General features: G+C 37.0%; 1 protein-coding gene across 1 annotated transcript in view; it reads left to right on the top strand.

Annotated features, from left to right (window-relative positions):
- LOC104058397 (guanine nucleotide-binding protein G(q) subunit alpha) overlaps window positions 1-27,504 on the top strand; it is a 138,068-nt gene that overhangs the window by 90,174 nt on the left and 20,390 nt on the right. The window contains exons 3-5 of the mRNA XM_054053895.1: window positions 11,022-11,176; window positions 22,769-22,897; window positions 23,808-23,937. Of these exons, the coding sequence (XP_053909870.1) occupies window positions 11,022-11,176; window positions 22,769-22,897; window positions 23,808-23,937 (414 nt within the window). The remainder of the gene's footprint in view (window positions 1-11,021; window positions 11,177-22,768; window positions 22,898-23,807; window positions 23,938-27,504) is intronic.

The following is a 27,504-nucleotide window of genomic DNA, read 5'->3' as shown; positions in this document are numbered from 1 at the left end:
ATATAGAGTTGTTTGAGTTTGTCAGATGCGAGTACATCCTCTCCCGCCTCTGTATTTACTGTATGTATGTACGATGTAGTATTCTAGTGCCACTGATCTGGAGTTCCGAGTGGAGAAACGTTAAGAAGCAATCCAATAGTTCATATTTTTGCTGTGTGGATGTGAACTGGTTTAGCTATCTCTAGGAACAATGGCATATTTTGCTATGTGTGTGCATACAATAATTATTTGAGGGATTACTGTGCAACATTCATTTGAAGGCCTTAGTTTGAAAGTGGTTCGCAGGGGAGGAAAAACAAAGAAAAAGGCTTAGGACGTGGATATTTTTCTGAAAACATGGGCTTATCATGATTGAAAGTGGGTTTAGAAGCATTTGTTGATAATACTATTGTTATATAGGTAGAGCAGTAATTGTAATAGTTCATTTTCACTACAAAAACTGTTGTGAGGGGCGATCTTGTTTCTAGTTCTTGTTTAAGCTGATTCAAAACAAATGTTTTTGTTAGTTTCTGTCATTGAAGATTTTAGTTACATTTGAAAATAAATTTTAACTCTAGAAAAATTTTACCGACTTGGGCTTCTCAGTTATTACTTGTGAGGACTTCTATGAGGATGTAAATTGTTGCTAGCAACTACATCCAAGAGAAAACTTTTGGATAAGTGTTTCTGTTCATATTAGCAGTGTTAACTCAAATACTCAAATACTACAATCCATTTTGAAGTATTTCAGTACTTCAGAAGGTATCTTGCACTACTCCCTTGCGAGTTTTAAGGATTTATCTGGATTAAGGTGTGAATCCCAGAATTACAACACCCACTGCAAACCTTGGAAAATTTGACTTTGTTAGAAGTAACATTTGGAAAACTAGTCAAAAAATGATGTTTTGGGACTATTTCATTTTTAAACCTAGTAGAAAAGTAATTTTGCAATCCACTGCCCTGGATCTCTCTTTGTTTATATGGCCTTTAATTTACTTGTTGCTCAGTTTCCTTCAAAGCAAGATTAGGAAAAACCTGGAAAACAAGCTGAACTTGCTGAACTAATGTAATGCAGTCCTATCAAGCAGTTAGGTGTACACAAAAACTCTCTAAACAAATGGAAGCTATTGTTAACAATTAGAATATGCTTAATGTAAATTTTAAAAAAGGTATTATAGCAGAAATGAATGCATCCAAGCAGAATGTTTAGTCAGATTATCTTGAGCAATTTCAGGGTAGAATTTCTAGCCAGCCAAAAAGATAAACAGTTATTTCAAGGTGAATTGCTGTAACAGTTGGAAAGGACGTGGTAGTTGGTTGATTCATAAGGAGGTCGCAAAATAAAAGTTATCCAAAGAGTAAAGCAGTTTCTGGGATCTTCAACAGCAAAATTGACAGATCTTTACAGCAGGTGTCACGAAAGTATTTGCTAGCTACACAATTTCAGGACCAGTGTGTAACAATATCAGCTAAGATGTTACATATACTACCAGCAGGAGATGTGGAAGTGTCTAATTTATAATCCTTTACAAATATGACATGCACCTCTAGAATAATAATTAAGTATGATTTTTTTTTAATAGGTCTTTGCAACCTGCTGCTCAGGCTTTGGACGCTGATGTCATTGTCCAGCTCAGCTTTCCTAGCCATTTGTAGTATTTGCAGAGTGTAACAGTCTATGGAGTCATTAACAAGTAAAGTTGAAATCGTTAAAATTATCTGACCTTATATAAATGTTACCTGAGAAAGCAAGTGGCCCCTAAAAATCTTTAGGATTTCTAAACTGAAGAGCTGGTGGAGTAAATCCTTTAAAAAAAGAGGATAAATGAGGTTATCACTTTTGTTTAACAGATCTGATACTATATAGAGCGTATTTTATTTTATATCTAGAAGAGAAACAACTAGATCTAGTGAAAAAGATAAGGAGAGAATGAATAACTAAAGTCTGAAGTTGCCGCTTCTATCTCTCTTCATAGGGCAATTGCAGAGATGCTGAGTTATCTCCTATAGAGCTTAGATCTTGTGTAGTCAAGAGAAGTGACAAGTTCCCCATCCCTTCAAATGACAGATTTTTTTCGTTTTAGCTGTTCTTCTTCCTCAGGACAGGGCACAAAAACTGCTTAAAAATGCTTAAAAATCACTGTGATGTTAGTCATTAAATGCAGTCAAACAATTTCAGAGATTAGAACTTGTTTTAATTTCATGTTTCTCTTGAAAACCAAATTTATACCTGTAATTTTCATCAAGTCTGAAGTCTCTGTAGTGCCACTATATCTGAAATGGCACTCCTGGTAAATTGCCTGGCATAACAGACTCAGGCGAAGCATTGGAGATGGTAATTAAGACTTCTACAACAGAGAACGAAAGGTTCAGCATACTACAATTATGTCCCTTCCTAGGCAACCTGAAGCTGTAAGATTTTTGAGCAGTTCCGCAGAAATGTTATACAATTTCCCTTCTTCCTGAAGAAGTTTGCCTGCAGATCCACACTTCACTTATGCATCTTACTTCTGGTGGTTTATTGCTTTTCAAAATACTTGTTGCAAATCATTAAAGGGTGCTTCAGTGATGAAAAGCCAGTGAGTGTTGTGTAATATTATTATCATAGCATGTAACATTTATGCCCTTATTTTCATTTGAGGGTTTGTGTTGTGTTGTAAGCAGCTGATCAGCCTAGTTGAGAGCATTACTATGTAGTGTCCACAGTGTCTAGTAATTAGGCAGAGAGGAGCTAAGATTGTTGGAATAATTATGTCAGGAGTATAGCAAAACTTACTATAGTGTAGTATATTGGCACTATATTGATGATCTTACGTATCGCGTTACAAGCTAGAACTCTCTGTATGCATGTGTATTTGCAATGAAATGGCTCTGTGTAAATTAGTCTGAAATTCTAACAGATTTTAATTAATCTAACTAAAGTTTCAGCCTTTCACGGTGAAAGAACAAAAAACCTGTTACACCCTTATTTCTCCCTTGAGTCAGTATAGCTGTGTATATCTTCACATTGCAAGTTGGGAAGCGGAGCCATGGTGAGGAAGGTGCTACTTGGAGAGGTTTTGTGAGGCTCTGGCTGCCTTTTATGTAAATGACTATAGCCCATACTGCCATAAAGCTGCACCATTCTCACTCTTTAAGTATTACAATGCACATCTTTAGTTTATGCATTTAGGTTCAACCTACCTGAAACCATCAAGATTGCTGAAACTTGCTGTGGCGTTGTCTTTCAGTAGCTGAGATATTGGAGAATGTAGGTGAAATAATTGTCTTAGTATGATTTAAAAAAATGTAAAATATTCTAAATTAGAGATGTTTAATGTGAATTGTGGCATGATTTTTAGGCAGGAACATCTAAGGCTTGTGTTAATAACCACAATTGCATCTGCAATTTAATATAATGATATAAATACATGAGAAATGCATGGTAGACTGGGCAGGGAGCCATTTATTTATCAGTTACGTTATAAACATTTTGGATCAGGAGCCACTTCAAATCTGTTCTGAGATTTTCCACAATTTTTGCAGATTTTGATAAATTTGGACATTTGGCCATCTAATTCTTAGAAATGGATTTACTAAATATGCTGTCCAGGTAGATCCCAGCTTTTTTAAAAATGCCATGGTAAAATTGAACTGGCCTCATGCAATTTTCATTCTTTTTTTTTTTTTTTTTCTCGTAGAATGTCTGTGATTGATATTATATGGTATGATCCTGAAGCTAAAGATGTTGCTTAAAAAAGGGGATACTATTAGGTCTGTTTTAGTATTTTCTCCATTCTAAGTATGTTGATAGGGCTCCTTTTCCCACTTTGTCTCATGACCTCATCTCAAAAAACACTGCCATCAGTGGTTTTTAGCAATAAAAATAACAGCATTATGAAACATAAGGTAGTTCTTACTGTACCTTACCTTCATTGTCCATTAGTCCACTCAAATGAGTTCAGTCTTATGGGTGCTTCACAGAAGACCCACTGCTCGCAGACATTTAGCTGCAAGATGAGGAGTTATTTCTTAAAGTTTCTGCTGTTTAATCTGTTCTTTTCACTATCTGATTGTCAGCTAGGTATGAAATCCTGTACCAGAGTTTTTCTCAGAAATTTCAGACTAGATAGCATCCTTCTAATTCACTTCAATAATGAGACAACAGTAGCCTGTGTCAACATCAGACTTCTGAGATGTTTATCCCCTCTATTCCATTTCCTAGGTGGTGCCTGCTCTTCACAGGAGAGTCACGTGAATAGTAATCTAACAATACGGAGGAATAGGAAGGTCTGTCCCTTTTCCTTTGGCATCCTTTATGTACCCACAGTTTGTACCGGCTTCCCTGACCCTCTGTTTATCATGAACCAGGCAACTGAAAAACATGCTATGCCTTTTGGCTGTTCTATCCTTCCATTTTCTATGAGGTCATGAGTTGTACAAGAGAAGACCACACGGCACTCTTCTAACTTCCAAGATTTTGCTTTGTGGACATTCTTGATCTATGCATAGGCTACAGAAAAGAGAAAACTTAATTACTGTTTTGTGCCTTTTTGGTTGGTGGATGTTTTCCTCAGACACCTGGCTAATGTTTCATTCTGAAGACGGGTTGCTGCCTTGCAGAGAAAAGATCACTTACTTAATTTCTCCTGTAACTGGAAAGACGAAATGGATATTTGGCATCAGATGGTTCTTTTCCTGAGTTATTCAGCTAACTGCTACTGTTCTCATGGATACCAACTCTGGTACCAATTCAGTAAAATACTACTTTGAGTAAATTAGTAAAACCTAGATACGCTTAAACATACAAAAATAACTAAAGAAGGCAAGTGTTTTGTTAATGTCAGCTCATCGGCAGAAAGGAAGTCTTTTGCAAATCCTGACCACCGTTAATGTAGTCCTACAGCACCAGAGAGCAGTGTCTTGAAGTTGTGGACCATTTTCTTAATAATAGTGCTGAATTACAAGAACTTCATCAGCAACTGTTTCTTTCTTAAAGTAGATTGGGTAGAATCAAGTATCTCCAAGTACCTTGGGAAATCCCATCATTTTCTGATCGCTGGAAAAATATATTAAAGAAATACTTTTTAAGCCTTCAGTCCATTCCTTCCTTACCCTGGCAATATCAGGTTGTGAAAGTTGTGTGGCTTCATTGATACTCTTGTGACCAGTGCAGGTTTCAAAAACATGTGGCAATCCATGTTTTTCGTATACCGTGTATTTAGGAAGAATGAATGTCATATCTTTACCTTATCTGCTGTGTGAATCTGCTGCATTTTGGCTAAAGGAAGGGATGGGAATATATAATTCTCCCGCATAATTACCCTCTTTCCCATTCTGAAGGCATATTATTCTAAACTAATTCTCTTAAATAAATTATAGCAAAACTAAAAGCTTCCTTGGCATAGAGAAGAACCAAAACTGAAAAGCAAAGAAAAGGAAAAATTAAATTTTAGTGAGATAAAAGACAGTGTTGTTTCTGTGCACCCGGGAAATATGATATGATGTGCTATTTAGCAGCTGGGTGACTTATGATGTAGACGCATCAAGTTTTGTACTCTGTCAAATACATTAGAAATACTTTCAGAAGGGTTGTTACCATTTGTGGGTAACAATTACTTTCTCCTACAGGTCTTAATCTTAGTCCCACATGTAATCATAATGTAGTGGTAAATGCTGTTAGTTGAGCACTAATATGATAACCCTTTCACTGCTGGAAATTATTGGCCTATGTTTTGTGACTGTTTTATGTTACTGTGCTTGGAGGTACTTACAGAATCACAGAATCACAAGGTTGGAAAGGACCCATTGGATCATCGAGTCCAACCATTCCTAACACTCCCTAAACCATGTCCCTAAGCACTTCATCCACCCGTTCCTTAAACACCTCCAGGGAAGGCGACTCGACCACCTCCCTGGGCAGCCTGTTCCAGTACCCAATGACTCTTACTGTGAAGAATTTTTTTCTGATATCCAACCTGAACCTCCCCTGACGGAGCTTCAGGCCATTCCCTCTTGTCCTGTACTCTGTCACTTGGGAGAAGAGGCCAGCTCCCTCCTCTCCACAACCTCCTTTCAGGTAGTTGTAGAGAGTAATAAGGTCTCCCCTCAGCCTCCTCTTCTCCAGGCTAAACAACCCCAGCTCTCTCAGCCGCTCCTCGTAAGACTTGTTCTCCAGCCCCCTCACCAGCTTTGTTGCTCTTCTCTGGACACGCTCCAGAGCCTCAACATCCTTCTTGTGGTGAGGGGTCCAGAACTGAACACAGTATTCAAGGTGCGGTCTCACCAGTGCTGAGTACAGAGGGAGAATAACCTCCCTGGACCTGGTGGTGACCCCATTTCTGATACAAGCCAAGATGCCGTTGGCCTTCTTGGCCACCTGGGCACACTGCTGGCTCATGTTCAGTCGGCTGTCAACCATTACCCCCAGGTCCTTCTCTTCCGTGCAGCTCTCCAGCCACTCTTCCCCCAGTCTGTAGCGCTGCATAGGGTTGTTGTGCCCCAAGTGCAGGACCCGGCATTTGGCCTTGTTAAACCTCATCCCATTGGTCTCAGCCCAGCGGTCCAGCCTGTTCAGATCCCTTTGCAGAGCCTCCCTACCCTCCAGCAGGTCGACACTTCCTCCCAGCTTAGTGTCATCTGCAAACTTGCTAAGGGTGCACTCGATGCCTTCATCCAGGTCATTGATAAAGACATTGAACAGAGCTGGACCCAGTACTGAGCCCTGAGGAACTCCACTTGTGACTGGCCTCCAGCTGGAGTTAACTCCATTGACCACCACTCTCTGGGCCCGGCCATCCAACCAGTTTTCAACCCAGGAGAGTGTGCGCCTGTCCAGGCCAGAGGCTGACAGTTTCTGCAGCAGAATGCTGTGAGAAACTGTGTCAAAGGCTTTACTGAAATCCAAGAAGGATACATCCACAGCCTTTCCCCCATCCAGTAGTTGAGTGATTTTGTCATAGAAGGTGATCAGGTTAGTTTGGCAAGATCTGCCTTTTGTAAACCCATGTTGACTGGGCCTGATCACCCGGTTCTCTTGCATGTGCTTCATGATAGCACTCAAGATTACCTGTTCCATGACTTTCCCTGGCACTGAGGTGAGACTGACAGGCCTGTAGTTCCCCGGATCCTCTCTGCAACCCTTCTTGTATATGGGCACAACATCAGCCAGCCTCCAGTCTAGTGGAACTTCCCCAGTCAGCCAGGACCTCTGGAAGATGATGGATAGGGGTTTGGAAAGGACATCCGCCAGTTTTTTGAGATCTTTAATTTAAAATACTATGTTATAAAATAGAGAAATCTAGAAGTCAGGATTAGTTATTTAGAGATCCAAGTTCAGGAAGATTTTTGTCTTGTTAAATCTGGAGTTATCAATTTTTCTATGAGATTTTTCTTCTAAATTACTTTGTTCAGTATTGCTATGAACAAAATTAGAGTGAACCTCCAAAACCTAGCCTTATTGATAGAGGAAGTAATGGCAAAGTCTTTAAGAGTTGAATTTACCTAAAATCCCTGCAAAACTGATTCATTTCATTTAATCTTCCTCTTTGTTCATTTTCTTCGAGAGAGAATTGCTTAATTTCTCTTCTCTCCATGTTTTTCTCTTTTCTCCTTTGTTTCGGAAGTCTGGTTTGTTCTGGAGAGTTTGATTGCCAGAAGTGTTTCCTGGAGAAGTTGTTTCTGTTGATGAAATACTGCAATAGCTATAGGGTTTTGTGAGAGTAGGGGTAAATAGTGGTGAGTGGTAATTCAGGCCGTTACATGGAATTAGATATCTAATCAAAGTAAGAGTAATGCTAATGTTTGTGTTTATGTTGATTTTATTTGTTAGGTAACAGCTTAACAGTGATAGCCAGGCAACCTAAAGTTTGTATATGCAAATAGGAAAGCTAAATAGTAAGTAGAAGAATGATCACATCCTATGATTTGCCTGGGCTCATTAGATCTATTTACTTCTAAACAGTATCTGCACTGTGCTGCTATAATTGCACTTTGCCATATCTTTCCCTAAGTAAAAAATGTGAGTGTTCCATTCCATGGGATGGCATCTCATGTTTCTTGAAGGGAAACTGTATTTTTATATACTTCATTTTCTAGCTTGGCTGGCCATCTAACAGTTATTGACATTGGATGAATTAGGTATCAGAGAGGAAGGTAACTTTTTACTTTTCTGTTTGACATGAGAAAGATTTTATTTTCTTGCTATCAAAACTTTTTCTTTATAAAGGGAAGATTGGAAATGTCAGGATGAAGTAGTAGGATAACTGTAACAACATACATTTATGAAGATCTGGATTCTGTATTTAAATTGTATACCTAACTTCCCGTCGTCTTTGCCATAACTCAAGCGTCTCTAATGTTTGCAAGAGAATCTACTAGGGTGACAAAAGTTGTTTCAGCATGTTTCTTTTCCTGTGTTGTTAAAAGAGGGGTTCTTTTTTCGAAGAAGGGAGTATAATGATAATATGGTCTTTAACATGTGAATTTCAGAAGGCATTTTTATTATCTATATAGACATTTTGATGTAATCCTCAGTAAAAGCTTGCTTGAATGTTCTGAATGTTCTCTTGGAACTAGAAGACATAGGTTAGAATTAATAAAGATTTGAAATCTCTGTTAAGGGGTAAAACTTTTTTTTAAGAGAGGCAGTGCTGATGTGAAGTCCTATATGTCAGTAAGATGCAACCTGTCATGAGCTGTAATTTTGCCTAGGCAAACTCGAGGGAAGCAGAAGCAGTGTTCACTGAGGAGATGCTGTTTCTTTAAAAAGTTTAATCAGATTTTTGATTAATGTAACTTACTGGCTTATATTATGGTTTATTTTATAAGTTTTGTCACATAGTGTAAAGTCACATGAATTGTATGGCAGAACATACAGAACTGATGAGTAAAGCAATGCGAGATCTTGGACAACTTTATAGTGATAAGTCTAGATACATAACTGAAAGAAGTAATTGCCTTTTAATATTTTATCTTCTACCAATATGGAATACTTGAGCACCTCTTAAAGAATGTTTAAGGAACTGTTGAGAAATACTTCTGTTATGATGGATTTCAAATGAAAGCTGTTGAATAGTAAGTTAGTCTTTGTCTCTCAGCATTTTGATATCAGTTGCCTGTAATTTCAGAGCTCAAGAACAAAAAAAATCATACCTGAATATAGTCTTTTATTAGACTGTCACAACTTATGGTAAAATATTCAGGACATAATTCTTTCAGAAGTACACAAACGCAATAGAATACGGAACTGAGCTTGATAATATATTAAAAAATTAAAATTCAATTTAAAAAATACAATTAAAATTGTAAAAATTACAATTTAATTTTTACAATTAAAATTGTAAAAATACAAAATACAATTAAAAAAAAAATCAGTTTTACACCTTGGCTTGTGTTTAGTAAAGTACCATTTCTTGTTATTTGCTTTGTAATTTGAGATTCATCTTCATGAGTTGTCCAGACATTTTGAGGATGCACGAATATGATCCAGAAGAAAATACTGTTTGTTAAAAGCTTTGGAGATTTTTGTTCCGATATCAGAGTATATGTCCTCCTTAGATGTAAGACATGCATTTTTCAAACTGAACTTGGAGGGTTTTGTTTCCTCTTGAGTAAATGACAGTTGCAGGTTAAGTAATAAGCAGTAATATCATTCTCCTGGACTACTCCTGGAGGTAGGGAATGTGTGTGTGTAAACAGAGGATAGGTTTATTAAAAAATGCAAGAATTCTCGCTTCAATATACCTTCACCTAATTTAAAGTGGAGAGATGTTTCTTTCCTCACCGCAGATGCAGACTGGAAATGAGAATTGAATCCCCTGTTTTTTAGCTTGACCAAGTTTTTTTTTTGTGCGTATGTGTGTATGTTTGCCCGTGTATATATCTCCATACAGATATATACACTCATCTATTTGTAACTGAAATGTATTCCCCTGCATAACACTTGCAGGGGAAAAAAGTTGAAAACATCCTGCTCTATTTATTTGGTAGTTCTGCCTCCACAGACAGTAACTAAATTTTAAACATTTAGCAACTCACACTTTTAGATGCTACTTTTTAAGAATCTCCATAATTTATAGTACAAATTAAAACTAGAGGCTATTTATAGTAAGTCTTGCTTTTCTTTTTTAGAAGTAACTTCTGTTGCGTTTGTGGTAACATTAAGAACTTTTTAATCAATCTCTCTGAAAGGCTAATTCCTTTCCCTCGTTTCCATTCTTTGAGTTACCATCAGAGTCTAGATCTATCAGATTGGTTAATTAATCATCATTTAAAAAGCATGTTTTATGTAGTGTTGATTGTACCTGAAGAATTAAAAATAAAAGCTTTTTTTAAAATAAGCCTAATTAAATAAAAATTTTAATGTGAATGCTTCATAAGTTTCATCTAAATAGTACTAGATTGGAGTAAACATAGTCTGACATAATGACCTATATGTATTTTTATTAATTCACTTTCTGTCATAACATGTTTAGCACTATTTATTTGAACACACTGCATCATCATTCATTTATAAATAACTCAGTGCTTTTCTTTATTCTCACTCATTCAGCATTTACTTTTAGATCTTCTTCAGTAAATAAACATTATAGTTTCCTTCTTACATCATCACTAAGTTCATTCACATGAATACAAATTTTGGTAAAACATCCATTTTTTAATATTTTGAGGGGTTACTGTCTTTTCTATCTATGTTTTCCCATTGTCCTGGGTTCAGTTGCTCCAGGGGTTTGCTTGGAAGTATGAATGGTATGTATTCTGTTTTACAGTGTCTTTTAGCCTGAAAGGTAAACAAAATGCTGACCACATTAAAATCTGTACAATTCCCATAAAAAAGGGAATTTTTTTAATGTTGTTCTTCTTTTCTGGAAGTCCCTATAGTGACTGTTTCTTTTTTGCATCTTTATAACCACCTTTATGATACTTGATTTTTCAAATTATATATACGTAGTGATATAACCAATATGAAAAATTGTTCCTGTTAATCATCTTCACTGTATATAAGCTATCTACAAAACCAGAAAATTAAGTACATTTTACTGTTTTGGTTTTTTTTAAATCAGGCTCACGCACAGTTGGTTCGAGAAGTCGATGTGGAGAAGGTGTCAACTTTTGAGAACCCATACGTAGATGCAATAAGAAGCTTATGGAATGACCCGGGAATTCAGGAGTGTTACGATAGACGACGGGAGTATCAGTTATCAGATTCAACTAAATAGTAAGTACCTGGTGGTGACAAATAATTATATATAATTTTCTGTTTCTAACAAAATAATTCTTACTTTTTACTTTATTATACTATGTGTCTGTGTATATGTTTGTATGCATATGCAGCACAAACATACCTGCATGTAAACTGGCTAAATTGAATTAAAAGGATAGTTAAAGGAGCAGAGTACATGTAGTTTATGATTATATCTGTGTCTGTTTCACAGAATGACAGTGTGTCGTCATTTGAAGTCTTAAAGTAAGGTTCTAATTAGGGATAGTTAATAACTGATGGGTTTTCTTTTCTTTTGTTACCCCTGTTCAAGCCCTTACTCTCCTCTGATGTACTCATAAATGCCAGCTGGACAAAAGTACTTTAATGTAGTATGACAGTCGTGAACACTGGGAAGTAAAATAATGTAGACCTCCATTCAATTAATAAAAACTATAATTCCCCAGAATGGCTGTTTCCCTCATAGATTGCTTTTGCAGTCTTGATGGTGAGGTAAATAGTACTTAGCTTCGGTTCCTGTGTTTTATTGAGCTGCATTTCTTTCATGGAAACAAAGCATACACTTTAAAAAACATGATTTGAAGACAACAGGAAAATGACTGAAGTTAAACCTTATTTGTTATCGATCAACAATAGTAAAGATGCTTATGTGACTAAATTATGTCTGAAATGTTACGCCTTTGGTTTCTTTCGTTTAGGGCAGGAATCTGACAAAATAGCACTGTGAAATTTAATATTGGAATCTGAGGACTGCCTGAAGATTGACTCCATGAAATTCAGTTACTCGTGACTAATGTAGCATCTAGCATAGTGAAAATTTCTCATCTGTTTTGAAAGAAACGGATGATGGTAAAGCATGCTGACCTTTATATGTTGACCAGCATAAGAAAATACAGCATAGTTAGTTATTAAAGCTGTGGCAAAACCCTTTATGGTCTCCAAATGAATTTATGTATTAGCTGTGATGTCATTCCAGTCTTCATATGTCAGGTGTACATGAATGAAAGCGTCTCATTGAGGAAAGCACTGAACAGAAAGACACCATGAAGCTCCTGTTAACGCTCATTATAACAGGGCTGTAGACATGAGAGGTCTGGGATGACATTCATCTGCACAGTATTCTGAGGATTCTTACCTATCACAACACTTTGATTTAGTCAAAACAAACTTATTAGTATCTTGCTGGTGCAATTTAGTCAGCTGAAACGCTACAGGTGCATGGCATAGGTCTCCTCGTTTCTCCTTGAATGCTACAGCCACACCATGTTCTTCAGCCGTATTTACCCCATGCATGTAGTTCTGTTTGTCCTGTGCATTTTCCTGTCTTGTGGGGCTGGTTATCCCTATGCCAACCTATTGGTTTTATCATTCCTGTGTGTGTATTTTGGTGTAGCAAAAGCACAATGGTGTCTCTCTTGTCTTGTTTGGATTCTCACTGTCCGCAAAGATACCATATGGTGTTTTGGTTTTTTGTGGTAAGAAAACAAATCAAATAGTACATAAAGTGAAAAAACCTTAGGGTGCATGAACTGTGGAAAGAAAATTTCAGAGGTGGGTTACTGATAATAAACTTCCGTATTGCTTGCATACACAGCAAGCATACATAGAAGATGAAGCAGAGCTTGTCTCATACTTTGGATTTCTTGTATTTGTAGGTCCTGACTTTGTTTCCACAGCAGTGGAAACAACCAGTGATACTGGTTTTAAATATTAAATAAATATATGTACTTAATGTGCTTGCCTTTACGGGTAAAAATAGAATTACTTGCTCTCCAAAGTAGAAAATAATAATGTGATACTACTTTAGATCAGATTGTACTGAATACCATAGTTTTGACCTAGTTCTAATGAAATTGTCACCGTAGTGGATCTTTTGAGTAGCATTAAAAATAGTAAGGAATGATTCATTAAGTAGCTATAGAAGCAAATTGCAAGTACATTGCCTTGCAAGAGGCAGGTGTACTAGTTGATTGGTTATTTTCACGCTCAACATGTTTAGCAATTTAACATGAGTTTTTGCAAATTTGGTGATTTTGTTATAGTTCATACTATGGATTTCTGCAAAATCTGTTTTAAATTAGGACTGTGAGTCACTGTATACGAGTCTTCAAAAGAAACTCTGGTCAATTTATGCTTGCAAGTGGAGTTTTTTCCTGGTAAGTTGAGTGAAAGCAACTAGCAAAAAACTAGAAAAACATTGTTTACAAAGTCCAGAGAGTATATTTAGGAATAAAACGCCCAAAGAGAATTTGTTATCTTTAAATCCCTGTCACAAAGCAAGAAAATAAAATTATTAAATTACTACTGGATTCAGAAGGCGGTAAGAGAGAAATAAGCGCCCAGTGCCCATTGACTTGGTGAGTCTTAGTAATTTCTTCTGAGGTGCTGTATAAACCAAAATGGTTTGCTGTCCACTAGATCTCTTGTAAGCATGTGTCAATATGTCTTGTATGCATATATGTCAGTATGCCACATATGTGCTTCATTCATCCTTTGCATAAGCCTCTCACATTCTCAGTAGTTTTCCTTGTGTTTTTATCATAGTAGTATTTTTCAGTCTGTTGCTTGTATTATTTTTAGGTTTTGCCTGTCAATGTTATTACACATTGTCTTCCTAATGGTCTTCCTCCGTATTTTTATCTAGAAGCTGTTGTTTCTAGATTCTGTTTCCAGTTTCTAATACATCCTGTGTGTTTCTGCACTTCCACTTTCTGTCATCTTTTGACCTGCTTTGTCATTGTTAGCTACACTTTTGATGTTTTTGTACCTACTGCTGATAGCCTGGAAGAATACATCAGACGTGTGTTTAGCAGGAGTGATGTAGAATCTAAGAAAGAAAATTTCCTGCATTGTGGTAGTTAATTTGAACCTTTTAGAGGCTCAGCAAATAAATTCCATTCTCTTCCCTTGCCATCAGATGCTCCAAGGTTTGGGTGTTTATGTTGTTCTTAAAAGAAACCTCTAGACATCTCTGTGGTAAAGTCAAGAGCACATCAGGTAAATAGGGATTCTTAGCTTCCCATATACATGACAGGGTGACTTAGGCACTTGCTCGCCACTAAACCACTTCCCTTCAAGATCCTGCTCACACTGTGAGACAAATGTAAACCACCACCACATGGTAGATTGCCTTAAGTAATGTGTGAGGTGAGATGAGATCATTCACTATTTAATGTATAACCAGTCAAGACCTTAACCCAAATGTAAATAGTTTGATAGTCAACAGTCTGATGTGCATCACGGCTTTTCAAAGCTTAAAGAAAGGAGAGGCGAGTAAGAGGGACAGTTGTAACATGCCACATCTACACGCCAACTTATAGAATTTGAGTTGCAATTAGAATTTGGGGAGATTAGTTGCTGTTTTCCCCACAATATGACACTAAGAGGTTTCCCTTCATGATGAAAAAGTAGAAAGTGTTTAGAATTGGAAAGTGTCCAACAGACTTGCTGAAACATTTAGTCCTTCTCTGGCCCTGTGCAAGTATTATGTCATTGTGTGCTTTCAACCAGGACTTTATAGTTACTACATAAGCACTGAGGGTATCTCTTTTGTTTCCCTTTCCTGGCTCTGTTTTCTAACACTTCAGATAATTGGATACAATTTTCCCTCAAGTTCCTATCCTACTGCATTAGCTATGCCAGTGGTTAGTTAATATCCCACTTTGTTATTATGTAATGCTCTGCTTAATTAGTCCTACATGCCAGGCATTCTCATATATATATGAGACTGATATATATATCAGTCCTTCAGGCTTTTGTGTCTGCATTTGCTATCTCCTTCAACAGCTTGGTTTCTACAGTTAATCAGCCATGCATATGCTTGTGATCATGTTCGTTCAGCTAGCTGGACATTCAGTACAGAAATGCAGATTCCAGTTTTTTACCATGTAGTGAGAGCTTCTGGGTGTGACTTCAAGGACATCTTCAGAATATCACTGATTGTTAACAGGGAAGGAGGAGAGGAATCCTGATGATGTCTAGTTGTTAAGTTCATGTTTCACCTTTTATGAAACCATTGCATGAATTGTAATGCTTGGTCACCTACTAATTTTTGTATGACCGTATTCCATCTGAGTTTGAACAATTTTGTAGCTTCTGCTGAACAGTTGATTCCTTTATACGTGTCCTTTAAAAATAACGTTTTGCTTCCGTCTTCCACTTCTGAAACAGAGTGTTTCAGTGGAACTACTGTGTGCTAGGTAGGATGTGCTTAGGGGCATGTAAGGAGGAAGATCTATGTATGAATCTTAAGATTACCAACAGTTACTCTGTTTGCTGGTATTGCCTCTAGCAACTAGAATATTCATTCTTTCTATGATTCTTTTATTTCATAAAGCTGTAGGGAATTCTTAGAGCATCATGGGTCTGTGTGAGCCTTTTCAAAAGAACGAATATTGTCCTAAATTGAGACCTGCTATGTGGCCGACACTGGTATAGCAAATTATGAACAACTGTCTATGTGATATCTGTGTAGCAATCTCTTGTTGGGGGCAAGAAAATAATATAGTTGTAATTTATAAGATACATAAGCATATCATTACTTAATAAACTTTTTAATACTGTTCATGTATTCTTTCTTCAATTGTAAAAATGTATTTGAAGGTTCTAAAACTATGCTGTCTGCAATTTTTGTTACAGAATGGTAGATTCAGCTTTTATGTATTCACAGGTTACACAGGCTTTCTTCTTTGAGGTTTCCAGTAAGATGAAAACAGCAAATAAAAAAAATCTGAAGATTAAGTACTAACAGCAGAACCATGCTAACTCTATATTTTACCTTAGATATAGTCCCCAAATATAAAAGGAAGCTCTGAAGAAAATTACATGTAATCTGCATAGCAAAGAACCGCATCCTATTGAAAAACTGGAGATTATTCAACAGAACTAGGGAAATTCAGGAAGGAGTGTGGGGTTATATAAAGCAGTATAGAGGATGTATGTCTTCCAGGATGTTTTTTTCCTTGCAGTACTGAATATGTTTTTAGTATATGTATAATTTTCAATTTCCTATTAAGAAAAGTTTGCACAAGCATTTTTTATTTGATTACCTATTTTTTTAGCCTTTGCTAAGGTTGGGATTAAGCCATGTAGTAAATTGAGGGAGACAGCTAGGTAGGATAATGGCAAAAAGAACACAGTGCAGACTTCTTCCTTCCTTACTGCAGAGATTTTGGTTTACAGGGTTTACTTTAGATTAAAATTTGTTAGTTCTGGAAACTGGTAAGCATGCCTCAACTTTTCATCAGTAGTGCGCAAACCTCTACACAAATTCTGAAAACATGGCCAGTACTTGTTTACACTTAGTTTTGTTCACAGCTCGTGCTTATACACTGAAAATTTATTCCATTTAATGTGCTGTTGCTTGCTAGCAAAGAGGACACTTATGTCATTTATTCTGGCAGTTCTGTGATGTAGGAAAAATCTTGTTGCAGCCAGTTTAACACTTTGCATATGTGGAGTTGATAGACAAGCAAGTTATATTTGTTTTCAAAAAAGCAGAAAGGATTTTTTCCTTTTGATGCTTGTTTTCCACTGAATGGTCAAAATTAGTGGTAGATTGGGGTAGTACCACCAGCCAGTTCAGAGTTTTGCAAAACAAATTAATAAGTAAACTCCTCCTCCCCCCCGAAACGACACCAAACTCCACTAACAGTATGGAGTGTAGCACCATCCTATTCCACTCAATATCCAGGCTCCAGAGGACAAATAGAAAAATCTTAGTAGTTTGCCTAATTAGTCTTGGTCATGGATTTCAGTTGGGGTTTTATTTTCACTTTTACTGCCATTGCACATGCATGAGAGAGAACATTTTGTAGATGGCCATACCCATAAACTATCCTAACTTTGAGGAAAATACAAGTATTTTGTTTTGTTTTAAACATGAGAGCTTTAGGATTCAAAAAAGTGTAAATGTTTATGGTTACTATCATACCTCAATCTGTCTTACATGTGGTTGAACACAGTGAAAGTATTTGCATATAAAATGTTGCTGGTAAGCCTTGTGGTTACACTGAAATCACCCAATGAACTTTAACAACCAGCTTTGTAGATTTTCTTGAGGTTTGTCTCTTCCGTCTTCCTCTGTACTCTGTTTTACCTATATAGATTAAGAAGCAGTCACGTTGTTTGCTGGCTGGGTGATAACAAGTCATGTTTACTGCCAATAATTACCTGTGTCTCAACACGTTTGGTTTTGTTTTAGGGAATTCTCTTGGACTGTTTCAGGTATGCTAGCAGTGCATTTCAGAGTCACTCTGCTCTCCAGGGACTTCCTCTATTCCCTTGAGGTCTCACAGGCAGACTTCTCTGTATAGGGTTTATTAGTGTGCTAGTGAATGTTAATTGACCATCTTGCTACATAAGTTTCGCCTGCTGAGTTTGGGGAGAGTTATTAGGCAGTACTAATGAACAGAGCAATCTTGTTTTTTAACCTCAGAAAGAGAAACAAGTATTCTAGACAGATGAAGGCTGTAGTTTTTCTCCCTTTTGTCTGCCCATGCCTGAATATCTTCTCTTCATTAATTAGACTATACACTAAACTTAGTTTAAAGTTGCAGAAATTCATCTTATGGAATTATTCCTGAGAAAAATGCATATCTTATCACCTGATTGCTTGCAACAAAAATCCAGCCTCAAAGATGCTGGAAAATTGTAGCTCATGGCTGGAGGTCAGTGCTCAAAGTGAGCACTACATGTTTGTTCACATTGAAGGTGCTTCAAGACCTCATTCACTGAAACTAAATTCAAAATAATTTGAATTGGATAAATAAATAAATTGAATTCAATTTGGTAATTGGATAAAATAAATTGGTCTTGAATCCCCAACAAAAGAGGAGTATGGAACTGTTGGAACGAGTCCAGAGGAGGGCTATGAAGATGACCAGAGGAATGGAGCACCTCTGCTATGAGGACAGGCTGAGAGAGTGGAGCTTGTTCAGCCTGCAGAAGTTTCTGGGGAAACCTTATAGCAGCCTTCCAGTACCCTAAGGGGAGCCTACAGGAAAGCTGGGGAGGGGCTCTTTATCAGGGAGTGTAGTGATAGGACAAGGAGGAAAGGTTTTAAGCTGAAAGAGGGGAGATATCGATTAGATAGTAGAAATTTTTTATTGTGAGGGTGGTGAGGCACTGGAACAGATTGCCTAGGGAAGTCATGGATGCTCCATCCCTGGAAATGTTCAAGGCAGGGCTGGATGAGGCTTTGAGCAACTTGATTTGGTGGAATGTGCCACTCCGCATAGCGGAGGGGTTTGGAACTGGATGATCTTTAAGGTCCCTTCCAACCCAGACCATTCTGTGATTCTGTGAGAGTTTAGTCTAGCATTTGACTGGAGAACTGAAGGCTCTGGGGAGACCTTATAGCAGCTTTACAATACCTCTATGAAAGGGGGCCTACAAGAAAGCTGGGGATTACAAGGGCATGTAGCGATAGGACGAGGGGAAATGGCTTTAAATTGGAGGAGGGAAGATTTAGACTAGACATTAGGAAGAAATTCCTCATGATGAAGGTGGTAAGGCACTGGAACAGGTTGCCCAAGGAAGGTGTGGATGGCCCCTCCCTGAAAGTGTCCAAGACCAGGCTGGATGGGGCCTTGAGCAGCCTGATCTGGTAGGAAGTGTCCCTGCCTGTGACAGGGGAGGTGGAACTGGATGATCTCTAAAGTCACTTCCAACCCAAACCATTCTATGATTCTATGAAAACAACTCTGTTCTGTTAAGGTTAGGAGTCTCACTTCTTTGCCTGATTTCTGTATTAGGTAGGCATGACAGAAAGTACAGAGCCAGGTAGTCTACTCTAATGATGCCACTTCTGTTCTTTATTTTGAAATGGTGACAAACAGTACCTTTGAAACTTGCTGTCTTTCAAAGGCGTTGTTAGCACCTCCATAGCCCAGCAGCTTCCCTGAAGCTGGCTTTGAGCTTGGACCTTGTTACATACAAATAAGTACTTCTCTCTAGTGCTGACTGGGTAACAGGTTTCCTCTGCTTCTGGTCAGTACGTGGATGTCCTGTGCTGTGAGACAATGGCAGTTTCTCCTGATGTCAAGGGAAGGTCACTAGTAGCAGCTCATCATACACATCACGTGGGTAGTACACCTCCTGCCTGTTGCTGTAACAACATCCTGGAAATTACCTCAGCAGCCGCTAAAATTCACTTCAACTAAACTAATTACGAGTATAATTAACTTCTTAAACTTGGTTTGTACTATAGATTTACTCAGACCTATATGGTTTGGCTTTTTTTATACGTAATTTTATGCAATTTTTCCTTTCTTATTCTGTGCATGTGTAGCCATTTCTAGCACACACTGAGCAGTTAGTTGCATTGCAAAAGCTGATGGCAGTATTCCCAGGGAAGCTTTGGATGTCCCCTCCCTGGAGGTGTTCAAGGCCAGGTTGGATGGGCCCTTGGGCAACCTGATGTAGTTGGAGATGTCTCTGCCCATGGCACGGGGGTTCGAACTAGATGATCTTTAAGGTCTCTTCCAACCCAAACCATTCTATGATTTTTGAGTTAGGCCCTTATCCTAAAATACTTTGTGGATATTTCTTACGTGCTGAAATATTTTGTACGTGCAGAGGGTTTGCTTGCCCAGGTGAGTAATGTCTCTGTCAATATGCTGTTTAGGGCTGTATTAGATAAACTCTTTAAAGCTTTGATGAATTGGTTTTTTAATAAATAGCTATACAAAAAAGTCAAAAGTCTTCATTTTCTTTCACTCTTCACCTATCTGAATTCAGAGACTCAAGACATTTCACATAGCCCTGGCTTGGTAAGTCCTCTTCAGATTGCAGATAAGCCAGTGGAGGAAGTAACTTCACCCTGCTTTCCTGCTGGAGTTTATGGACTTCCCACAGCCTACACTGTATCCATTAAATAAACTAGATTAATTCGAACCAGTTCAGTACTGTTTCTTCAGTATTCCAAATAATTTTGACATAAATCTGTTATTGAGCCATTGCACAAATGAAAGAGCTGGCAAGTGTGCATGGGCAGAGGTGCAGCTAGACTGGGGCTTGAGCCAGCACAGTTGAAGGTGGAAAAGAATTGGCATTAGCTAGTGTATTTTGATGTTTTTATTTAAAGTTGCTGCTTGCTAAATTAATTTAAAATTAAATGAATTGTTAGTTTAATAGGCTGTAAGATGCTTAAAGGCTATGAATACAATGCTGCATTTCCCTGGTGGTTGGAGAATTTCTGTAAGCTCCAGCTTTCGTGTGCAGGAAAAAAAGGTTCAATTTCCAACCCTTTTGGAATAAGGAATATTTGGAAATATCAAACTTTATTTTGGCAGTGCATTAAACTGTTAAGCCAAATAAATGACATTCTAAATTTTCAGTGATACAAGAACAGCTGTAACATTAAGATGTGAAATTTTTTTGTGCTGATTATGTGTTTTTTAACATAGTCTAGTCTAGTCTAGTTGTAGTAGTCGTCTTTTAGTTTTATGTAAATAGTCACCTGTTATTATTTACATATACTCTCTCAGTATTTTGAATTAGTGTCAAAACCAGCAAATCTATTACTCAGAGAAATCAGACTGTCATCCCACACTTTTTAATGTAATACAAAAATCTTTTCTTGTGCTTCAAGAAAGTGTCTTTGGTTTTGTCTGTGTAGTACTGTGGCTGTAGAAGTATGTTGTTATGCAATTAATACAGAAGTCATGATAACACATTGAGTATAAGCGCCTTCTTATCCAAAGATAAACTAATGGAATGAATTTAAAATATCTATTTTTTAGATGTTACATGAGTTTTAAGACACTTAAGGAGTTTTTAGTGTGTCACAGATTTTCTTTTTAAAATATTTTGTGCGAGATAAGTGTTTTTTAAGATTAAATTGATGCTTCTTTAAATTATTTTGATGATTTGTGTTATGACAGAAAAAAAATACTCATCTGTCTGTTTAATGGTTTGCAGTAACACATATGAGATTTGACTATTTCATAGAATCATAGAATCGTTTGGATTGGGAGGGACCTTAAAGATCTAGTACCAAATCCCTTGCCACTAGATCAGGCTGCCCAAGGCTGCATCCAACCTGGCCTTGAACACCTCCAGGGATGAGGCATCCAATTCCTTGGGAAACCTGTGCCAGTCTCTCACCACCCTCATAGCGAAGAAATTCTTCCTTATGTCTAGTCTAAATCTGCCCCTCTCCAGTTAATAGCCATTGCCCCCAGTCCTATCACTACAAGCCTTTGTAAACAGTCCCTCCCCAGCTTTCTTGTAGCCCCTTCAGGTGTTGGAAAGTTGCTATAAGGTCTCTTCAGAGCCTTCTCCAGGCTGAACAACCCCAACTCAATAATATCTTTTTGCATTATTACCTTTCTAAAATCAGCCAGACATGCATTATAGCATAGTTTAGTAACGTTCACTGTGCTGATGGTGCAGAGGTGCAGTAACCAGGCTAGTGTTGGGAGATGGCAGCTGAAGATTGCCAAAGGAATGCTACACACAGTTGTGTAAATGAGCTGCCTAGTAATTTATTCAGTTAAATAAATTTTAACTCATTAATACCACTGTAGCATGGAATGACCTACAGTTCTTCTTTATACCCTGCTAAAATACCGTAACGAAACAAAAACAAAACCAGATTGGGGGTAGCTGGGAGGGAAAAGAAGAAGTTAGTTCACGGTGTCTGCCATTTTCTTATTGTGGCATTTGTCGATTTCATTCACGTATACTTTTTTTTTTTTTTTACCAACAAATTGACTATGTGCTTGTTGATTCTGCTTTTTGTATAAAACAGCTGAGGGTGGAGGAAGTGCTTGGGTTCTCATGCCTTTTTCTTACTCACAGAAACTCACAAACTAATCAGCGTTCTCAGAAAATATTGTCAGAGTAGTAGCTTCTGGATGATCTGAGATATATGTGGTTCAATATATATATATTTCTAACTGTAATTTTCTCACATTCAGTGTTTACTATCAGATTAATATTTCATGAATAAAATTGTAGTGGGGGAGATTTGGTAATATTTTTGGCTCCCTCTCAGGCCTAAGAAATTAATTCTTCTGTATTTTTACTCTAAGTTAGAAATTAAACTTCTTTGTTCAGGATAGCTTGTTCTCACTATTTCATTAAGAAATTATGCAGAGCATCTAGAAGTCTATTCTAGTCTCTTCTTTCACTAATAGCTACGTTCAGAGCTTAGTGACACTTCATCATCATCATCCAATAAGTTGCAAGACCATTGCTCTCCTCCCCTGGGATGCATTATGTAATCCATAGGTTAATTTATCTTCTCGGTGGCTCTAGGTCATTCTTGTACTGAGAAGTAACCAAATACTCAAGAACTTCAGTTCCTACAGCAGTCTTTCTCCCAGATTACCACAGGGAAAGCCCAAGCCAGAACAATTATGCTACCTTTTTGCACAATTCACTTGAAGCTATGAAAGTATACAGGAAGGAAGGATGGAGCACATTTAAATACCTTGTCACCTCTTTTATGCCGATAATGATTTCTTCTGTTGTGCTTCTTCCAACCCCACAGCCCATTTCCATTCCCAAGTCTTCCTTTCTCTTTTCCTCAGTGGGATGATGCTGTCACTGTCTTGCATTCCTGTTGTTTCTCCCTGTCTATAGTTACCTTAACGACTTGGACCGCATAGCAGATTCCACCTATCTGCCAACTCAACAAGATGTGCTCAGAGTTCGAGTCCCAACAACAGGGATCATTGAATATCCATTTGACTTACAAAGTGTCATTTTCAGGTAAGGAAAACATTCTAACACCCACTTGGTTTGTTTCTTTTGTTTCCTTTTACATTAGTAAATATATATCCACATATAGGATATTAGTTAAAGGTCCATAAAAAGCAATTATTCTCTGGTTTTAAAATTTGTGGTTGGTTATAATATTTTCATGTAATTGTCCATATATTCTGAGGAGCTAATGTTAAAGATGTCAGAAGGATAAAAGACAGTTAGGTTCATCTTTTTCTGAAGGTAGTTATAGCTGATAGAAACTCTGCAATTCATCTTTTCAATAATATATATCAAAGTTTCACTATTAATAACAATATGAAAATATAATCACATGTCCTTGTAATTCGTGTCAATTATAGAATATCAAATTACCACTTGTGTGGTTGATTTTTGGAAAGAAATTACTCTCCTTTAGAGATAATCACCTTATTTGAGTGCAAGTACAGTTGTTTAAAGAAAAAAAAGAATGCAACGGCGGTTGCAGGTTAGACACCTGTGTTTAGTTACACTGAGACACAGGGTGAAGGGGGAATACACGGTGAGCAAATCCAGGAATTTTTATTGGCAATTTTGGGCAAAAATGACAGGCCACCAAAGTCTATTCAGTTCATATCTCTTTCTGCGGAATACACAGAGCAGGCATACATTTCCGAATCATGGCTCACGAGACCTTTGTATCAAAAATCTGAGGAGATTGAGACCCACAATAACTTAAATACAGAAAACACATCAGACTTGAAAGCAAATATAATTAACTGTCTACTTAAAACAGAATCCATTAAATATACATGGAAATTAAGTCATTAAGAAAAGCAATCTTGCGTTTTTAGCTTAATTCTTGAATTTTGTTGTGTGTGTGCTTGTGTGTTTATCTGTTAAGGTGTTCATGGAGTTGATGTGGATGTTAATTTTGCAGAATGGTGGATGTAGGAGGCCAACGATCAGAAAGAAGAAAATGGATACATTGCTTTGAAAATGTGACTTCTATCATGTTCCTAGTAGCTCTTAGTGAATATGATCAAGTGCTTGTGGAGTCAGACAATGAGGTAAGCAAGCATCGGCAAAAAGCACCAGTTTTAAAGAAAAAATAACTTCACATGTCTAGCCCTAGATGTTTTGCAAATGCATCTACCAGCAGTCCTATGCAGTGGCACCTGATGAATTGAGAAGCACTACAAGGGCTGAAAAAGGGAAGAGGGGCTTGACCTTCAAATACGGCAAAGTTTATCGCCTTCATTTAGGGTTCAGGGACACCTGTCTGTTTGGTGCTAAAGTGGAATACAGTTGTATATAAAGAAATATTTTTCTTGTATCTATTTGCGCAGTTACTGTTAACATAGCTGAGCCATAAAATTGGAGGTGGAAATGAAGATAAAATTAATAGATTCTTTGCTAGAACAGACCCTAACGTAGTAAGTAAGCATCACTCCTTTGACTTAAAGCATACAATGTACAATGCATTTTTATTTTAGAAAACAACAGAAGTAAGAAAGTGGTTGAGCTGAGGGGGGCAAAGCCCAATAGTATCCAGATTTTGAATGCAATTTTACAGCTAGGGAGACTATTTAATGTTTAGATGGTTTTGTCTTTCCTGAGGACTAAATTTTAAGTTATTCACCAAACTTTTGAGTAGCTCAATGCCACTGTCCTATGCAAGTCTTTTAACACATACTTAACAAAAGTTTGGTGAAGAAGAGAAACCATTTGAATGTTCTTCATACCTGTTGATTTCACTCTTTAAGAGAATGGTTGACATAAGGTAAAGCAGGTGTCCCAGGACATTCATGTGTATATAGCGAATTTTCTTCTTGATTAACTTTTTATTAAAAGCTCAGAAAGCTTTTACATTTATAGTTATTCTGTAAAAGAAAAGTATTGTTGTGGTTAGTTATATAATCAATTATATTATTCAAAGCTGAATTTACAAAAATGGTGATGTAATTTGCACCAACTTCATCTCATGTAATTTTCAAAGCTAGACACATGTAGATTAAAGGAGAACGAAGTCAGATTTGGCTTATTTAAATCCAAGCCAGAAGTGTCTTTTTCGCATTATTCTTTATAGCCATAAAGTCAACACAGAAGTATTACACATTTTAATTATACAAGTGAAAACAAAATACATCGAAAATCATATAAAGAAAAATTATTTATGATAGTTTTCAAGTGCTATTCTAACTATCTAAAATGAAATTCCAAACTTCCTACTTATCACTGGGCTCTGAAATGACTGTAGTGATGCTTAAAGTTGTGATGGCTTTCATGTAGCTACTTTTTTATTATAAAGTCCACTTTACTCATAAAACTGTTCTGATTTGTCAAGTTTTCACTCTCAAAATACTTCATGGAGCCAAAAGCTGTAAAACTCATTATCTTGCATGGCTCTTCCGCCTTGCTGCTGAGCTATTTGTTTCTTATTAGGAAATGTCTAAACCTTTTTGTCGTTCAGTTAAAAATACAATCGTAACTTCAATTCAAAACAGTTTTTGTTTCAAGTTGTGTATACATACCCTGTTAGCGCTTTCCGCCAGCCTTAGGCCTGTGTTGCTGTAGCTCTGGAATGGATCCAGGCTGTCATAGAGCTAAGCACGCATCTATGCAGCTTACTTTGGGATTTCAGAAAGCTGTAGCCTGGCTGCCTAGATGTTGGTATACCAGAGCAGTGCTTTTTCCTCTTCCTTTTCCCTCCTCTGTATAGCTGAACATTGAAGCTGCAGAATGCATGGGAGAAGAATAGGTTTATTTATTATGTATAAAGCAAAGCATAATTTGTCTGATTGTAGGTATGGCAGAAATATGGGAAAAGGTTAAAAATTTAGCCCCCGTCAAGAAAATTTTTGTTCTTTGCTGGGATGTGACAAGCTCAGTAGATAAGACAGTAATTTCATTTGCAAACTTTGGTAATCAACCAAGAAAGTTTTCTCACTTATATTTTTACTTGTGAAACAGTATTAAAATTTTAATAAAGTGTTTGCAAATGTCCTGCTTTCTTTGCATGTATGCACCAGTGTGATACCACGATAAAATCTGATCCTTCTTTGATTTATGTGCCTTATACTGAAATGAAGAGATCTGAGTCAACTTGCAGCGTTCTGCTACTCTCTTTGTATTGCTTTCATGGCCTGATTAAACAGTATGATTTTTGTAAGATGGCCTACTTTCTTTTTCTAACTAGTCCACAGCATGTTATTGCCTGAAATCCTTTTCCTCATAGTATTTTTTTTACAAAAAAAAAAAATATATACTTCTAAATAATCTGTGGCACTCTTTTTAGTTAATACATCTTTTCATTAATGTCATCTTCATAAGTAAACATAAAACTCTAAAAATTATTATTTCGCATTCAGTGCATGTGTGTTTATATGACCCTTTATTATTAAACTGATTTAGAGCCATTACGACTCTTCATTTGTATTTCAAATTGTGGTTCCTGATAGACTCTCAGTTGTAAATCGATTTGGTCTGTTGCTTAGATTGTTCAAGAGAAATACATTTGACTTATAAATCAGATGAGGCTATACTGAGTTCACAGGTTTTTGCTAATGTCTGGCAAGAGCTTTTACCCTCTGGGTATATGTGAGATTGGGCTAGGAGCTGTCTCTGTCTTTATGCCCTTGGAATAAGTTAAGTATTAAAAGATCTGAGTAACATATTATAACTAGTCTGTAAGGGGACATCATACAATAAGATGCCTGTTATTCAGAGTCCTGTGCAGGATGACTGTCAAATGGTATATCAATGAAACTGCACTCCCATGACAAAGTTCTGCAGCTAAAGATTTGAGGGTTTTAATCCTGAAGAAAAGCACACGTGGCTGCCCAATTATATTTTAACAATGATTGCTCTGACTGACAATACTCAGAAATAATGTCATCTCTTCTGTGTGTGTGTATAGACTGTGCATAACTAAGCATCTCATTTTGGTTCATAAATAAAAAATGAGACGAATTGATAAGGACTGTATATTTAAAAATGTCAACATTTCAGATGATGTACAATTTTTGATGCCTTTCTCTTCTTAAATACATGTAAAAGAAGAGATAGCTAAGTGTTCCAAATTCTGCCCTTAACAATAACAGTACATCTGTCTAGATTCATTGGTGGAAGTGAGGATAAAATTGGATCCAGAGGACATAAAATTCTAATCACATTAATAGTACTGTAAATTAAGTAAATCGTCTCTCCATCTCATATGATGTGATGAGAGTGTATTGTAAGTTAAATTATCAGATGTTTGACCTTTTCATTTTTTCAGAAAAGTCCGACAGAATTAGAGGTGAGATAAAAAAATGAAGGAATCATCTCTTTGGTAAATTAATTTATGATGTATTATGTCCTGTAGTTCAGGCTTTTGCACCAGCAGATCTGTAGAAATGTGCAGTTTTATTAAAAAAAAGCACAGCTTAAAACTTTTCCATTTTTAAACTTTTTTCATAAATAAAGAATGGAATATTACTCCATATTCCAGGATAATCTGCCTTTAAATACGTATCACAGGTAGCTCTTCTAAACATTTAAAATTTTACGGTCCCAGTGCAGTAAATGCAAAAAACAAGTCCCAGCTTTGCAAGTGGTTCTGGTTCTCTTGCAGTTATGGAAGGACTAGAGACAAC

The sequence above is a fragment of the Cuculus canorus genome, chromosome Z (assembly GCF_017976375.1).
Source record: "Cuculus canorus isolate bCucCan1 chromosome Z, bCucCan1.pri, whole genome shotgun sequence".
NCBI lineage: Eukaryota > Metazoa > Chordata > Aves > Cuculiformes > Cuculidae > Cuculus > Cuculus canorus.
Note: the sequence above shows the minus strand (reverse complement) of the source record. Positions and strands in the feature narration are given on the sequence as shown.